The sequence below is a fragment of the Folsomia candida genome, unplaced genomic scaffold, assembly GCF_002217175.1.
Source record: "Folsomia candida strain VU population unplaced genomic scaffold, ASM221717v1 Fcan01_Sc006, whole genome shotgun sequence".
NCBI classification, from domain to species: Eukaryota; Metazoa; Arthropoda; class Collembola; order Entomobryomorpha; family Isotomidae; genus Folsomia; species Folsomia candida.
The window spans coordinates 3,376,035-3,393,179 of NW_019091198.1; the positions used below are offsets into that span (position 1 = coordinate 3,376,035).

General features: G+C 39.7%; 1 protein-coding gene across 1 annotated transcript in view; it reads right to left on the bottom strand.

Annotated features, from left to right (window-relative positions):
- Positions 1-3,093: 3,093 nt before the first annotated feature.
- The window catches only part of LOC118436088 (potassium channel subfamily K member 18-like), a 33,646-nt gene continuing 19,594 nt past the window's right edge, over positions 3,094-17,145 (bottom strand). Inside the window, exons 3-6 of the mRNA XM_035853248.1 lie at positions 7,841-8,208; positions 7,158-7,740; positions 5,315-6,761; positions 3,094-3,626 (exon numbers count right to left, since the gene is read on the bottom strand). Coding sequence (XP_035709141.1) covers positions 6,562-6,761; positions 7,158-7,740; positions 7,841-8,208 — 1,151 coding nt within the window. The 3' untranslated portion in view covers positions 3,094-3,626; positions 5,315-6,561. The remainder of the gene's footprint in view (positions 3,627-5,314; positions 6,762-7,157; positions 7,741-7,840; positions 8,209-17,145) is intronic.

Genomic DNA, 17,145 nt, shown 5'->3' on the forward strand with positions numbered 1-17,145 from the left:
AATAACGGGTAGTTCATTATTAAATTATTGCAATAATTACTCTCTGATTAATTAAGATAATTCTACCCTGTCTGAGTATAATTACAAGGTATCAAGCAAATTCAGAGTTGACACATGTACAAATTACAAATTACGAATGCATAACAAGATCTTAATTAAGTGAAAAATTATCAAAGCCTCCTCCTACACAAATGCTACTCTGATTCGAAACTTGGATTGACAATAATGAAAACACATTGAATGCAAATAATTTTTCTACGTGGTATCATTATGCCTATGTTCAGAATAATTCGCATAGTTTTAGATGTTAATACTGAACTTGATTTGCTGCTTCGGGATTTTTGATTTTTTGCAACTTTCATCCCACGCAATTGTTCAACCTCTTCTCAGTTGCACCTCAACCATCAACTGCATTAGTTCCAACCTACAATTAGCAAATAAGCTCAAGTTCAAAATAAAAATGGAAAATCTGCATGAATTAACACGTTTGAGAATTGGATATGTAAGTATCATTTGTGGTTGTGTGACCAACGTGGAATGTATTCTAGATTGAAATCTTGAATTATTAGGCATACACTGATCAATCAAGATTATTTTACTAAAAAAAACGGTAGGTGTTTGGTTTGCAAATTTTTCCCCTTTTTGATTTTACAATTGAGGTGTGTTTGGAAGAGTGCACGTTTCGGATTGTGGGATATGAGCCTACATACCTCCCCCAAAAGCACATAAATAACATCACCCTCCTCAGGTTCATTGCTTGCTAGCAGTGATAGTGCTTATCTATCTCAAAGGATCCATCCATCTTAAATCACTGCAGAAACCAGTGCTAATCCTACCCACATAGCCCACGCAGAGTCGAAAATAAAGGCTCTTCCGTGTTTCCTCTTCCCACTCCTGCTACGACATACACGAGAGAGAGCTTGTTTAAACACTCCTCCATCCAGCCAACACATAAATCGTTCCGGATAGTACCGTGGAACCACCCACAGCCCCAGATAAGGGATTCATCAAGGTCGTACAGCCTGAATACAACCCCATAAATACTACAGCGCTCAGTCAGAGAGAACTGTGCCAAAACTATTGCAAAATCATCCCACCAACCAGACAGACCCTGCAGCAACGCGGAGATTTATTTTTGCTCCACATTGTTTAGTCTGTCTGTAATAATACTCGTCGTCATAAATGTCAACCTTCGAATATGTATGTAAAAATCCGTGAGGATCTCGAGGAAAAGGAGGAAAAAGAGGAAAGAGTTGATTTTGACAAAGGATCCTAATTTCCATGTTGAATAGAATGAGTCAAGAGGCGAAAAAATCTTGATGACAGTCGTGTCGGAAAATGGCTGTTGTTGAGAATCATATCTGAGAGAGACGTGATATCTGGCTCACTCGTCGTATCGTTTCTCACTCCTTCCAATCACGGATCCAATTCCCAATAATAGAGTTGGTTAAAGTATAACAACCACCTTCCTGGAAAAATATGTATAGTCCCACCTGTTAAAATAAGGCCAGTATCGAATATGTAGATAATTGCTTATCCAGGGAAATGCATATCTAGTCTAATTATCTCTTTTCCACCTGGCCTGACTATTGCGATGTTGGATTTGAGACGGAATGAAATGGTTGAGCAATCTCTGTCAATTTTTGCACATCCGCCTGCCTTGCTTCTCATACATACATACAGTATATAAACTTCTATTTTACACCGTAGATAACCGGCAATAGAGCGCCTCTCGCGGGGTAAAAATTATCGACGTTTCGAATTTCGGCAACCTAATTTTGCAGCATCCTAAAAAAATTCGTTGACAAAAATTCGTTAAAAATAACAAAAGCAGGATAACATTATAAAATTCTTTTTCTACTTCGCAAAATACGATTCCGATATCTAGTACATCGGTATTATATTTCATATTTGTATATTTCGTACATATTGCTACTGCATATGTGCATACATTGGGTCCACCAGACAAACAAGCATCACCACAAGTAGCAGCATAAATTATTAACTTACTTGAAGAAGTAAGAGCTTGTCATGACAAAGCATGAGTAATACAAGACAAGGCTTATCTTTTGCAATTTTATTTCCATTCTGGAATTGCTTTCCCTGCAGGATGCATGCAGATGAAGGGTTGAGCATGTAGAGTGGAATTCATCTCCCGTCAGTCAACCAGCCTTCCTGCGCTCAGTTCATAAAACAAGTAAGGAAAATCAGAATAAATTTGGATGGAAAATTACCACCAGAACTAAAAGCATAATAAAAAGTGGTGAGAGATAGAGGAAGATTTTTTCTCTTCTTTTGACGGATTTGGTTGATTGCTCGGCTTGTTGGGCTTCTCCCTTTCTCTTTTTAAGTGGAGAAAGCGAGCAGTATGTGGAGGAAAGAATGTGCTCTTGACTTCCTTGCACTCTCCGCTACTTGAACTTATTTCGGTAATTACTCCCTCCTCCAATTGCACCGTCTTTCTCATTCCTCCCGGTTCACAGACTCCTCTCGTTTTCCTCCTCTAAAAACTGGCCAATATTTTGTGCAGGGTGTGGTTTGGGGTATGCATTTTACCTTCATCATGATTTAGACTGTGTAATAAGAAATGAAAAGAATGGGTTATGGGCCATGTACTGCCGGCCTGATGTTGGTCGAGAGGAGCAGAACGGCGTTATGTATATAGATCTACTTAAACATTAATCATGTTACCAGCAGGGTTAATCGAGTTGTGAGATTTGGCTGCATTTCCCCTCACTTTGCTGGAATGGATCCTGGACTGGATGCTACTTACTTTTACTTTCTCTCCAGTATTAATAATTCCTACGAGCCAAGTGAAGTGGTTGGTTTTCTTAATTGCGGTGCGTCCCGACGTCCCGGGTCTACAGATTTTTCTTGGCAAATGAAACATAGGGGGATGATTCTGCGGTGGTGACTCGGCTTAATTGCCAGGCATCTAATTGTGCCCACGTTAATTTTATGAGCTTGTAATGACAATTGTGAAAGTAGTGGATGGAGAGGAACTGAGTTGTTCCCGAATATCTAATGACGCAGGACGCGTCATGCGAACTTTTTGATTAGATGACAACGTGAAAGAAAGTGCAAACAGAGCTGTCGTCTCATTGTGCATATTTATTTTCTCATTTATTTATTACAAAATTATATTATTGTTTTATGATTTGAATATTTATGTATATTGTTATGTTGTAACTCATTTCATGTACTTGTCTAACCGCACAATGTATCGTACCGTAATTACTTATTGTTATATTTAGTTTGCAACGTTTTATAACATCAAAATATTTGCATAATTAAAGTTTATTAGTAATGTTATGCATTTAACTTATCAACTAATTTCTACCATCTCAAATCCAACCTTTATTTGCTTTTTTAATATCCAAAGCACCGTTACCAACTTCCAATAAAACTAATTCTTATTTTATTAGAGTTATTATGACGAATCAAAATTAGTACTTTGTCTAATTAACTTCATTGACGTATTGATAATGCGTAGAAAAGCAAATTTTTTGGAACATTTGTATTGCCTTTCTAATAAGTTACCCATATTCGAATAAAAGCAAATTAAGTCATGTACCTCTTATTAGCTAAGAAGTTTTATTTCTCTCGTCGTCACCACAAATGAAGCTCTGTAAATATCGTAAATTTATACAGTGTCGGACAGATGTCTACGTCCACATAGTCGCGTCAATTTCATTTTCAAATTGTCACTGAACTACTGAACCAATTTTCATCATTGATATATCAAATTCTCACAAATTTAACGTAATTTCATAGCACATTATTAGTTTTCCGCTAAAAAATTTATTTTAGGCCAGAGATGTATTTTAATTCAAAATGAAAACAATTGGATGGACAAAAATCAACGTCCAGTCAGAGAAAACATACAAAAAAAACTGTAATTTATAAGGAATGTTATAACAATTAATTTTTAATATTTGGTTGGGCCTCCGTTCGCTTTAAGGACGGCTTCAAGGCGTCGAGTCATAGAGTTTACCAAATTCTTGGTCACATCTTCAGAAATGGTTTCCCAAACTTCACGAATTCTGGATTTTAGGCCCGGAATTCCTGAAAAAGATTTTTTTCTTATTTCTCTTTCAATGTGGTCCCACAGATGCTCAATGGGATTCAAGTCTGGAGATTGGGGAGGCCATTCTAGCTTCGGAATTTTTTTTTCTTGAAGTATTCCATGGTGGACGTGGCAGAGTGTTTCGGATCGTTGTCTTGTTGGAAGGCAAATCGTCGTCCAAGTCCAAGTTTTCGAACAGATTCCTGGATATTACGGTCAAGTATTCCCTGGTACTTGTATTGGTCCATAATTCCGTCAACAAATTCCATTTTTCCTGCCCCACTTGAAGCCATGCATCCCCACACCATTACCGACCCGCCGCCGTGCTTAACTGTGGGGTTGAGATTTTTTGGATTCAAAGCTTCTTTTGGATATCTCCACACTCTACGACGCCCATCTGACCCAAAGACATTGAACTTTGACTCGTCAGTCCATAAAATATGTCCCAGAATGTTTGTGGCTTGGAAATGTGGTCTCTGGCAAACTTCACTCGTTTGGTTGCATTCCTCGGTACAATAAGAGGCTTCCGGACTGCTCTGTGGGATTTCAAATTTCCCTTATTCAGTGTTCTTTGGATGGTCATAGGACTAACCTGTTTGCCGAACATCTCCTTGATCTCGGTAGATAGCTTTGGAGCACTAAGTGAGGGTGTAACGTTGACTTTGTTGAGCACGTGGCGTACTTCTCGGTGAGCCAAAATCGGTTTTCGACCACTTCTGACCTTGTTTTGGACTGAACCATTAGCTCTAAAGTTCTTAATGATTGTCTGGATGGTTGTCCTTGCTAATTTATACTTGGTCCCTATTTGTCTCTGCGACAGCCCCCCTTTTTGTCCACCCTTCCAGTCCTGAATGACAAGATCTCGAATAGCGATAGGAATTTCCTTGCGTGTCGACGCCATCATATTTTTCTGGAAGAAAATTATTTAAAAATTAATGCGGCATATGTTATTGATAGATTTATTAAGTTACCTGATTTTATAAATTGGAGAGATTTTTGTTGTTGACAATTAAAGTGAAGTTGACGTAGACTTTTGTCCGCTCAAATTTCATCCTCTCTCGCTCTGCACTATGATTCTCAGTTTTCCCAGAATTTTCAGAAATAACTCATATGTTTTATGAAATTACGTTAAATTTGTGAGAATTTGATATATCAATGATGAAAATTGGTTCAGTAGTTCAGTGACAATTTGAAAATGAAATTGACGCGACTATGTGGACGTAGACATCTGTCCGACACTGTAAGTACTGTGTAAATAGAGGAGATTGCAGAATTATTATGCACCTACGAGTATCCTGAATACTTGGGTGTGTCGGTTGGAATGTTGCAAGAAATTCGATTCTGAATCAGTCGGAATAATACGGAATAATGATAACAGCGAGTTTTATTGTACATACACAGACTAGAACGGGTACCGAGTCAAGAATATGTATCCCACTTATTATCGAATTTTACACTTATGTATGCACACACGTGCATCCTGCTTCACCACACTTTTGCTGGGCAATGACAAACACTGAATGTTCGTAATACTGAAAATATTAAATGGGGAATAAATACTTTGTCAGAGATTAATATCAGTTTGGAAACAACTCACAATTTGTATAGATTTTATCTTACTCTTAGCGTCACCACCGTATTTGCGTGACCAGATCACGGCGTAATTGCGGCTTTTCCTCCAGCATGCACAATGAATACATTAAGATTATACAAAGTGACCGCAGAAGAATTATATATGAACGTGTATTTGCGATTTGCAAATTACTAAATGTAATTGCCCTCAATAAAATACGGAGTGTAGTTGCGTCTCGGAGAAGCAAAGTCAAAACAAACTTTTGGAGAAAGCAGAAAGTGCCACAAGACCAGGAAACGATCGGGATTGAAATGTTAAACAATAATATCGCAGTTGCACAGCAGTTCACTCCTTCTACACGACGTCAAGATCTAGACCCACCATCAAATCAGATCTCAGGAGACTTTAACACAAGAATGCTAATGACGAGGTTTGCTACTTACTTATGTCCACGGTTCACGAAATTGCTTTTCACGATGAACAGTATTAACCAGTAATTTACTTCAAAAATCTGATGCAACAATTATCTAGGCGAAATCTCTACTCCAAAAGCCGCCTATTTCATATTTATAATGAAAACATGTACTGCATGCGTATGTATTTCACTATAAATAGGTAGCTCTAATCCTATTATAGCACGGAGATGATGATTAAAGAGAGGAGTTTCGAGATGATTATAGTTTAAAAGTGCTTTTAAAATTGAATAAAGAAGGAGCATTTATTAATTGAGAGTATAACCGACAAGGGAAATTGCTTTGCTCTTTGGGCTCTTGAGCGAAATCATCGTCATGTTGGCATAATCGGATGGATTGACGATGGAGACGAGGGTTGGATGACCGGATCCCACCACAACAATTCCTTTGCCTTCTTCTTGTTCTTGGCGTATGGAAATGCCGACCTGACGTTGTGGTTCTTGGTAGCGTCAGTGTTCTGGATTGTCTTTAATTATCCCGATGTGCCTCGCGATGTCTTTCACCTTGGCTGCAACCTCCTCTTGGACCAGATTGAAGCTCATGGCGATGATGGCTAAACCAAGGACCAAGTACAAGCAGCAAACAATTAGCTGAGCCTGCCCTTCCTTGGTTCCCGCAGAGCCGAAAGAAACGCCCGGAACATAGTCACCTAAGAAAGACCACATTCAGCCAAATTATTTAATCAAATCAACACTGCCCCTTGTTCCAGCTTTCCCCACATTTCACCAGCCTATGCACCGATAATACTTTCCCAGTAAACTCCACCAATAAGTCTGCTCCTTAAAATGTCATTCTCAACTGCTTAAACTACACACTGGTCAAAGAGGAATGAGTTCCCCTTTTCGCAGCACTATCTCCTCGCAGCACATTGCCTACTCAAGCACTTTACGTTCAGGGATTATTACACCCTTGACAAAGAAATAGCTCAATTAAGAGATATGTACAGACTGCAAATAAGTATTGAGTGGAGAACACTTTAACGTGCATGTTTTAAAGCAACGTTAGGCTAATGTCTGCAATTAATAAGTTTGAACGACTTCCTTACCAAGTCCGATGGTTGAGAGCGTAATGAAACAAAAGTAAGCGCTGTCCAGGAACCCCCATTTCTCCCACACGCTGAAGACAGCCGCACCTCCCATTATGTAGAGAACGACGAAGGTGAGGACGAGGGAGACGGGGACCCTTTGCTCAGTCCGAGGTAGGTGGTACTTGTTCAGTGAGGGACTCGCTGACCCGTCACTCCCACTTCCACCACCACCGCAATGGTACTCGTCCACCTCCACGAGGTCCGGCCCGCTCTCGATGCCCCCAACCCCACCGCCTTTGTGATGGAGGAGCGGAATTCTTGACGGTGTCCCTTCCATCCCATTGGAGTTGACACTTATCTCCATCACGCTTCCCCCCCGTCCGCCATTCAGCCCCCTCAGGTCACTCTGGTCGCCTCCACGAGTCACACCTCGCATATCAATCACACTCTCAACTTCGTCACTTGACTCCTCATCCATCCCACTAATGTTCAGCATCTCGCCCCCATTGCCGCCGCTGTCGCTGTGAAGTTGGTGCAGGATCCTACGACTGCGCTCATCCTGGTCCATGTTCACGTTATATTCGGCACATTCCATCAAAACCTGTGCAATGATAACACGATACAAATACTGGGTAAGCAGACTTTGACGGGGTATTTATTTCCAAAAAAGAACAAGAAATTTTTGCACAAGTTGTAAATACCTGCTTTGCAGAAGGGTCTAGACTTCTAAGTTTAGCACGTTGCTCGCGCCTATTCAACGCTCTTTGGTGCATGTTCTGCTGGGCTTGAACAACCTGGGTTTCACAGGTCATGGCGGAAACTGAGTACTTGACTTGAATGGACGAGGGCTCTGTTTTGGACGAAGGCGTGCGTTTAGTCTGGACGGACCTGGAGCTGCTGGAGGGGTTTGAAGAGATACAACAAGCGTGAGAGTAAGCGAATTTAAACGTGTTTGCCATCAAGGTGCCAATATTTGAGAGCCAGAGAAGCATCAAGGGCACTCCAATCACGGCGTAAAACATGGTCAGAATTTTTCCCCATGCCGTTCGCGGAGCGGTGTTCCCGTACCCTAGAAACAAAAAGTAATCATCTGCGTTAACGTATGAAGTAGGATTTGTAAATTATTGAATTGATTAGAAAATGTATCCTGTATTGGGGAAGTTTTGTGCATTGCTAACTATGTAGCGACTTATATTAATTCTATATATTCTAGACTTATATTAATTATTATTTGTTGTGACTTGAACTTGCTAACATTTGATTCAGCAAAAAATTCAGATTTTTTTCCACACAGGATGTATATACATATTCCAGAATTTTATAAAGTTTACTAATTTTGTCCAGTAATCAGTTTCAAATTGATTTAATATAAATTGATCCTATTGCGCTGTTTAGGTTCGCCACCGCCCTGCATTTTATCTTTGGCTGTGTCCAAATCCAAATTGAAATCAATCTAGCGTCCAAAGATCATATTTAAAAATCGATTGATTTAATAATCAATTTCATAGCCAAACATAATAATTTAATCATAACCTACAGATCAGTTTTATAAATGACGACAGATTTATAACTATGCTCTTGAATTTCATCAAGTTGATTATATGGCAAGTTCTTCATACGCACATATGGACATACACACATGCATGTATATACTAATGAATTATGTCACTGATTTATTGAGGAGACAATAAAGATACCAGACAAAATTCGTAGCATTTGCGTATTTACGTCTCTAATCTGCTCTCATTGTTTCCCCATTCAGAACACTCCTCATTGTTCATTCACCTATTCCGCAGATATATATTGCCATTTCACGTTATTATTTTCAGCAGAGCGAAAATCCCGTAACGCCAACAAATGTTCCCATTGGGATAAAGCTTTCAGTCACACAACCAACCAAATGAACTCAAAAAGTGATAGAAACACTTCAAACTTGCTTTTAGCAGAGGGAACAAAGCACAAAATGTTGACATTTCCGGAGCGGTTAGATGAGGAGATTCACATTCGAATTATTATTAGCAAGAGCGCAATCACATTACGAAACAAAAGTTAGTGAACGCTATTATGACGAGTTGGTTGGTTGGAATGCAATCTGCGGAGTGAGGCTCATCTGATCCGGTGAGATTGTGAGATTAAGTCCAGCCTGGGAATACAATAGCACATTCATTGTGGAATAAACTGCATGGTGGAAGGAACAATCAAAACGCCATTCACTGCTCGTGCAAAATTTTACGTTTGTAATATCGCGACATGTTTCCACCAGACATAAACTGGTGCAACGCAACTTTACTGCCGCATTTTCATTGTCATGATCCACCACGAAATAAAGGAGGACATTTTAATAAAATATCAAAATACAGTATAAAAAATCTGACAAAATTATTTCAATCGGCAGATAAAATATATTACGAAATTTGATTCCTTTGCGAGTTTGTTATTCTTGCGAGCATCTCACAAAGTCGGAGCTACTCTGTTGGAAGCATAGGACTTTACGAGTTGACAATAAATCTGATCCATTGATATTTCTGGTGGATGTGATGATCCAGTGAATCTAAATTCGACGAAGGGTAAGGAGAATGGTTCGAGAGTCCGTGATGAGAACACGCGACACGGCACTCACTCCTCCATTATAATGTCTTCCTGATCTTGTTATCTAGCAATCTTCACTGGTCTGTTGGAGTGGAACAGGAGAGGAGAGAGAAAGCCATGAAAGAAGATGGGTTCTACCCACAAGAAGAAGACCAAGAAAACGAAAACACCACCAGCCAAGTCGTACTCAAGTTCCTTAATTCAGTTCCCTCCTGCTTCTTTCACCATTCAAAAACCGAGTGAAGGGAGACTTCTCTTTTGAGAAAGGAGAAACTATTTGCCACCGAGGATTCTTCTAGCAGCCAAAATGCGTGTGGTGGTATTGTAACTCACAATACTCGCTCTTGAAAACTTCCTTGATGAAGTGAAAATGATTTCATGTTAAAAAATTACAATTTTATAGGTGTAAGTAGTTTACATTATTTCTTGCTGATCAGTAGTGCATAATTTGGCAAAGATATGACCAGCTATTTGAACTGAAGGATTTATTGATTCCACATGCATGCCTCCCACTCACTCATCCTCAGTTCGACAGACGCCAGGAAGCTGCAAAGTGTCTGATCCTCTTTCCACTTTTTGTTAATCAACATCAATAACATGGAATAATGGCGATGAGGGAAATGAACGGCTAGAGAAAGGCATGACATTACTGAACCCTAATAAACCGTCGCAAACGAAATGTAGCGAAAGGGTGAAACCCATCCATCGTTCCCGACCATTTTCTATAAAAATCTCACTTTCCCTCTAGCGGGGCTGTGACCACACCCCCTGAAAACTTGCCTCTGTCCTCTTCTCTATCCATTCCTACCATTGTCTCAAATTTTCATAAAATCTCATATAATCCTATTGTGAGCGTGAGGAGTCATGGACCCACCCCTTGAGGTCGAAATTGTCCCATTGATTGTAGAGCACTCACAAATAGCATATTCGAAAAGTACAAATAATTTTCAAAATTCCATGACCCTATAGCAACGACTGGGTGTGCCCTAAAATGTCCAACTTGGAACCTAACTCCTCCCCAAAAATTAGAAACTCGTAGTGAAGACCGCATGTCGGAATTCGAATTTGTTTGAAAATGATCGTGGATACGGACAGACAAGACATTCCCATAAAAGGGTTAATAAATATATAAGAGTCCGTCCATTCTCCCTTCTTCATAAATACTTCGTCAATCCGCGGTATCACGTATATGGAGAGTGCACGTAGCATTTAACTCCTTGTAATAAAAATCTGGTGTATTATTAGATCACGATCATGAAGAGGCAGAGTAGATGGAAGCGACTATGTTCATGGATACCAGTACTTTCCCAACTTTCTCCAAACATGTAATTAGTGTAAGCTTTCTCGGAAAATAATTAACTTGTAAAGAACTATTTGTGCAGAATGGGATGAGATTAGAAATGCTGAGAAATTCTGATTAAGTTCAAGGCAAGGAAATTTGATGTAAGATTTTACAATATGTCCAAATTTCCTCATATTTCGATTGTGAAGATAAACTCAACTCTGTGTAATTTGTTGTGTCGAAAATACTTGTTCTTGAATTTATGCACTTATTAATAGTGCGCATCTTACATCGTGCGCATTTAGTTTGGTATTTGGAATTTAGTGTTGTTGGTAGTGGACGCCCCTCGCCTAATGTTATTACTGAAGATTGAAGATGTGCTTTCTTATGAAGGCCAAGTAATCAACTCGCTTTCACTCCCGTCTTCTCCTTAAGCAACCTTTTGTTTCATTTGTTGACATTGAGAGAGAACACAAACAAAAAGCGATGGGGCAGAAGACATAGACGCTGATGAAGGCTGACTCTCTGATAAATTTATCCATATGGGATGAGAAGGGGCGTATTTTAATAACCCAGAAGAAGAAGGAGAAGATGAAGGAAATCATGCCTAAATTATACCAATATAGCTCAAATGAACAACCGTAATAGTGCTTTCACTATGTTAAACACATCCTCGACAAGCATATAATGTGCACAAGTGAGACTATGATTTATCCATCGCTGATCCATCATATTTCATAAAGATGTGAATTCATTCACAGAATTGTTCCATCCATCCATCCCACTCGGCAATATTTCTTTAAGACTGCCAGTCAAAGGAAATCGGGTTTAAAAATTCACGACCTTAACCTAACAGAGAAAGCAAAAATACAGCAATTTAAGCACTACCACCAAGTACGTATTGACACGAGAAGAGAAGTTTCCTATGAACCCGTCAATCTTTATTTGTGGCAGAAGAAAAAATAAAGAACTGCCAGAAACGTCAAAATAGACCAATGAAATGGAAAGTCGGTTTGACAAAGACCCTCGCGAATAGCCAGACAGATAGACACACGTATTTGAAATTTCTTGCTTCCCAGAAGAAGAAGTCACTGGCGATGTTGTAAAATTGCTGGAGAGCAATAAACTTGAAGTTGATTGAAAGTGTTAATGTGAAGAAATCCAAAGTTTATACCATCAAAAGTTGTCAGGCTTACTGTTCCATTAGTTTTTAGTTTTAGCAAACTACTTAACACTTTAGATTGCCCGATTGATCCTTTTCTGCCAACTTATGAATTTATTTGTCGATGCGAAATGTGACTCTTTTACAGGAGTTTGTTTGTCACCTACCCGACTTATTTCTTATATCAAGATATATTTATGTATACTTTGCCCGAAGTTATTGATAAGGTTTATGAATAAGGAATCAATTGTGAAATAGCTCTCTCAGGTCACACATATCCGAGTATTATCAGTATCCGGGTGATTGTCTCACAGAAATACGAGATTAATAACATTTGAAATTTGCTGTATCCACCCAGTTTTATCTGCGTAAGAAACCGTCAACCGTCCTCGCAGTGCTTTGTGGGGGCAGAAAGTTCAAAAGAAGTTGTCTCAAAGGGGAAGTTATGGATTCATTTAGTGCAGATTGTTTACCTGTTTATAGTGGTTGCAGACGAGTAGTTGAAGGAGAAGGACAAGAAAAAGGATGAAATCCACTCTACTTTCCAACCACTGAGTTGAAACGAATCACTAAAACTACTCAAAGGGATCCATTTCACTGAATCCAATTTTGCTCTGCCCGTCCGCTCAAGGAAGAAGGAGGAATACGGTTGTTGAGATTACATTATGGTCGCATTGCTATGACTCAGCAGTTGAAATATTTTACTATCGTTCAAAAATCTGGTTATGAAAACTTGAGAATCTCGTTGTCTTATTTATAGATACGTAATGCGTGCGTATCACTCGCTCTATTGTGGAGAAGGATTTGAACCAAGGACTCGAAAAATCATCGAATAATAAATAACTCATTACTCGTACTGCATTCTCTTAAGAAGTCGACGTCAAATCAGGCATGTGATGCTTCAAAAGTCTCACAATAATCTGAAGGATATGTTCTTGAATAACGCTGTGCGTAGTCATCCAGGAAATTGAAACGAGTAGTCGTCTCTCTTCGAAGACGTTGGTTTGTCTTGTCGTGAGCATGGTTTTATGTAACATTAAATTGATACGTACTAAGGGCAACAAGGAGGATGGATGGCAACATTCGCAAACAGCAGCACTATTTGATGTCGTGTTTTCATATGAATACTGAGGAGACATTGCGTATTCCTGGTACAAAATCCACTTTGCATTCTAGAAAAGGTCTCGCTTTCTTTGGAGGAGTGCCTAATTTATCCATGTTGTGAGACACCTACTCGAAAGAAATTTGTTGAAATTTGTCGAAACTAACTCATAACATTATTAATATTGTGTACAGTTTTACATGTCAGAGTGTATTTTCCTATGGACAAAAACAAGGAGATACAAAATTTAACGAGATTTAGACCTTTAGTCCTTCGTATCAGTGTCCACTAGTCGATAATAAGCATTTTATTATTGACTAGTAGACAATGATACGAAGGAGTAAAGACCGATTTTTGAAGCACTTTTTACTTTATTTTATAAAGAAGCCCCTCGTTTTGAGAGGATGATATATGATTTTCGCTTATTGGTTGGTGACATGAAACGTGACACATTCTGGTAAAATGATACGGGTCAGTTTCCGGTCTGATTGGACCTAGCTCCAAAACGTATCAGTGGTCTCTCATGGTATACCCTCCTTGGTGACATTTTATGACATTTTCCGAATTTGAGCCATTTCTTCACAAGTCAATCCAAGTTGGAGTGAAACTTTGTGTGAAATGAATCATGTCATTAAGCAATTCTTTTTCTTCTCAGGTATTACCCATACGTCCACCAAACTCATCCCCGGAGTGCTATCGGACGACTTCCATCACTCCCACTTAACGACCAACTCACACCATTGTTCCAATATGACTGGAGTCATTACACGGCATCGTGGTCGGTTAGTTTGTCACGGGGAAAGTTGAAGGGTGCTTCAGTTATTATATGATCTTTGTCCATATACCCGAGCTAGTCATTCACACGTAAAAGTACGTTTACACACAAACAAATTACTGTTCAATAAGGTTTCAATGCCTGTTCCACCCTAATTGTTAAGTGTTGTTGAATGTCACCTGTGGTTAAGGTGACTGGGAGAAAGTTTATATTTAATTTATAAAGTGGACAAGCACAATTGTTCCTAATTTTCACAACCTTTTCCCCAAAAATCTCTGTGGAGCTCTCCCCTCCTCGCAATTACCATACCATCACATCGCATTAAATTTTAGCACGAGCATTATCTACCAACCAACTCTTCTACTCTTTTGACTACACTTTCTCCGCAGCAGCATCGGCAGTAGAGCTCTAGCGACCATACGAACCAGCCAACTTTCAATTGGGCTTGGACGGATGGTCCCAAAGGAGTAAAGAAATGCCACTTGGAAATCTACCAGCCTCTGCTCGCACCACTCGGATCACTTCACAATTTCACATTATATATCACATTACATTAAGTTAATGACATCACCTTTTTTCGTCTCATGTCCACAAACTCAATTTACACTCTCGGGTCTCAATTCATTCATTCATCCCTCCCTCCAACTCACTCACTCACTCACTCACTTTGTTTCCACTTTTTGATGCAGGTATAATAGCAGAGAAAGCGATGAAACCGCTCGTCCATGTACGAAGAAAGTGAGCATGGCGCTAGACGACGCGGTGTTGCGGTTGAGGTTGCAATGTGGTCCTGGTGGCAGGAAGACTAGGAAGATTTCCAACTCCACCGTTTCAAATCCAGTTTGAGGGGAGTGGAGACGATCTGCATTACATAACCTTTCTCTCCGTGGTGGATATTTCACCACATTATTCTAATCTCACTTCATGTGGTAGATAGCTCGCAGCAAAAATGAACGGCGCAAATAATTACAAATATGTATTATATACGTTCTTTTCTCTATTGTGTGATATATGGTGAACTTTCACTATTCTCTTCTTCTCTCTCTCGTTTTCATGTATATTTTCAGTTTTATAATTTTTCGATGTTAAATGGTCCATGAAATGGTACATAGTTCGTTAGTTAGTTAGTGAAAAAGGTCAACAAGTTCAAAGTGAACTGGAATGAAAACAGACGGACAATAGGTTGTGCGGGCCGGTGGGTTCCTATTTCTATACATTTCATGGTATTTTCACTCAAAATGCTAAATGGCAAGGACGACGAGTGGAGAGAATACTTCTGCAGAGAGAGAGAAAGAGAAAGCAGGAAAATTTAGCAAAGTGAAGCTCTCCTAGTGATTCCCTATATTAAAATTTTGATTAATGTACAAAATTTCAACGCAAGTTCCCATCGAATGAAAAATCAATCAGGAGAATCAAAGCAAATCCAATTTGTAGCAGCAAAACTCTTGTGTTGATCCAAGAGTATTTACATGTTCCATCCAACTTATTACGGGGAGCACATATTGCGCCAATAAATTGACCAGCAGCCAGTGTTCAGCAGATTACTAGTTTTGCAGATTTCCGAAACTTCCAGGCCTGGTTCTCCACCCACGATGATTTCCCTGCCTTTCCTCCCCCGGGCAGAGAGTCATGTATAATACGCAAGTTTATTTAGTTTCCTCCAGCAGTAACAATAACTTTTGCTTGATGTGGCCCATTGAATCTGCGACGACAACGATGAGACGACCTTGGTGACATACACAGCAGCAAACGCCAAAGGAGGAACAAACTGCCAAATAAAACTCAATAGGGTGAGCACAACAGCTTCCAACATTCATCTGGAAGCTGGAGAAAGTCAGTGCACACTGGCCGACGGACGAGCTGGGGTGGGTGGGTATGTAGATCATGTTTGCATGGTCAACAAAATGTACGTCTATCTCGGCTCAACATGTGAAAATTACTCCTTACAAGAGCAGCTTTTAAATACATAAATGTATGCGCAGCCATTACTTTCTTCCAGTTATTGAGCACAAGAATATGAATGTAAGAAAGTGGAATGGATTAAAAATAAAAGATTCAATTATCACGAAATGAATACAAGTTTCAGTTTCAGTGTGTGCAAATTGGTTTCAAAAACTTTCTCCTCCTGCGAAGATGGCCCAAGGCTGGATAAATTACTGAAAGAGAGGTTTTCAAACGAGCTGCTGAAGGATGGAAGAAACGAGATCTTAGCAAATATTTTGACGTGACGTAAATAAATTCATCCAAGGTTTTTGTTATTACGTAAGGAAATTGTTGTGTGGTGGTGGTGATTGGCTGGCTGAGTCCTCCCCCGTCATCAGCTATCACATCAAATCCAACCCATCGAAAGGAAGTTTGCTTGGTGAAACAAATGTGCAAAAAGTGGAGCAATTTGCGTCTGTTGGTTGTTGTTGATGTTGATGCGGATGGAAAATGTGATATGGCGCAGACCAAGCAAAGGAAGCAGGCAAGCAAACAAGCAGGTTATGGAGATATGTAGAGAGAAAGAAGCCCAAGATTTTTTTTATTTTCCATCCCCAATCCAACAACTCTCTCTCTCGATTTCCTCTTGTGCAGCTTTCACCACCACACACCACCACTATTTCACTAGTTAGGGAAAAGCATCATCCGTGACGATAAGCGTTGTTGTTGGTGGTGTATTGCTTTCCCTCCGTTTTAGCCATTAGCCTCCTCGCTTGCATCTTGTTGGTTGTGGAGTTGGTATTATGTTATAAAGTAATGCAATTCTTGAGGTTTGAGGAAATTTACAGTAGCTTATTTGTGGTATCCTGCGGTATTTGGGAGTATATCTCAAGTAGGAAAAAACAGCAGAGGGCTGTGAGCCTGCCACACTGATTCCCCGGTATCCCCATCATTATAAAGGGATTGGAGAAAACCCATAAGCAAAGTGAGGAGGATCAGGACAGCAGCAACGACCAGGGCGGCCGTGTAAGTGTAATGCGATGCGATGAGAGAAGCAGGAGGTGAAAGTTCGTGTCTGTTTTGCATCACTTCCAAAACATTTCTCACATGCACCACCACCACCAAATTCCGCTCTACCTGCCTCCTCAAAAGCAAGCACAAACACACACACTG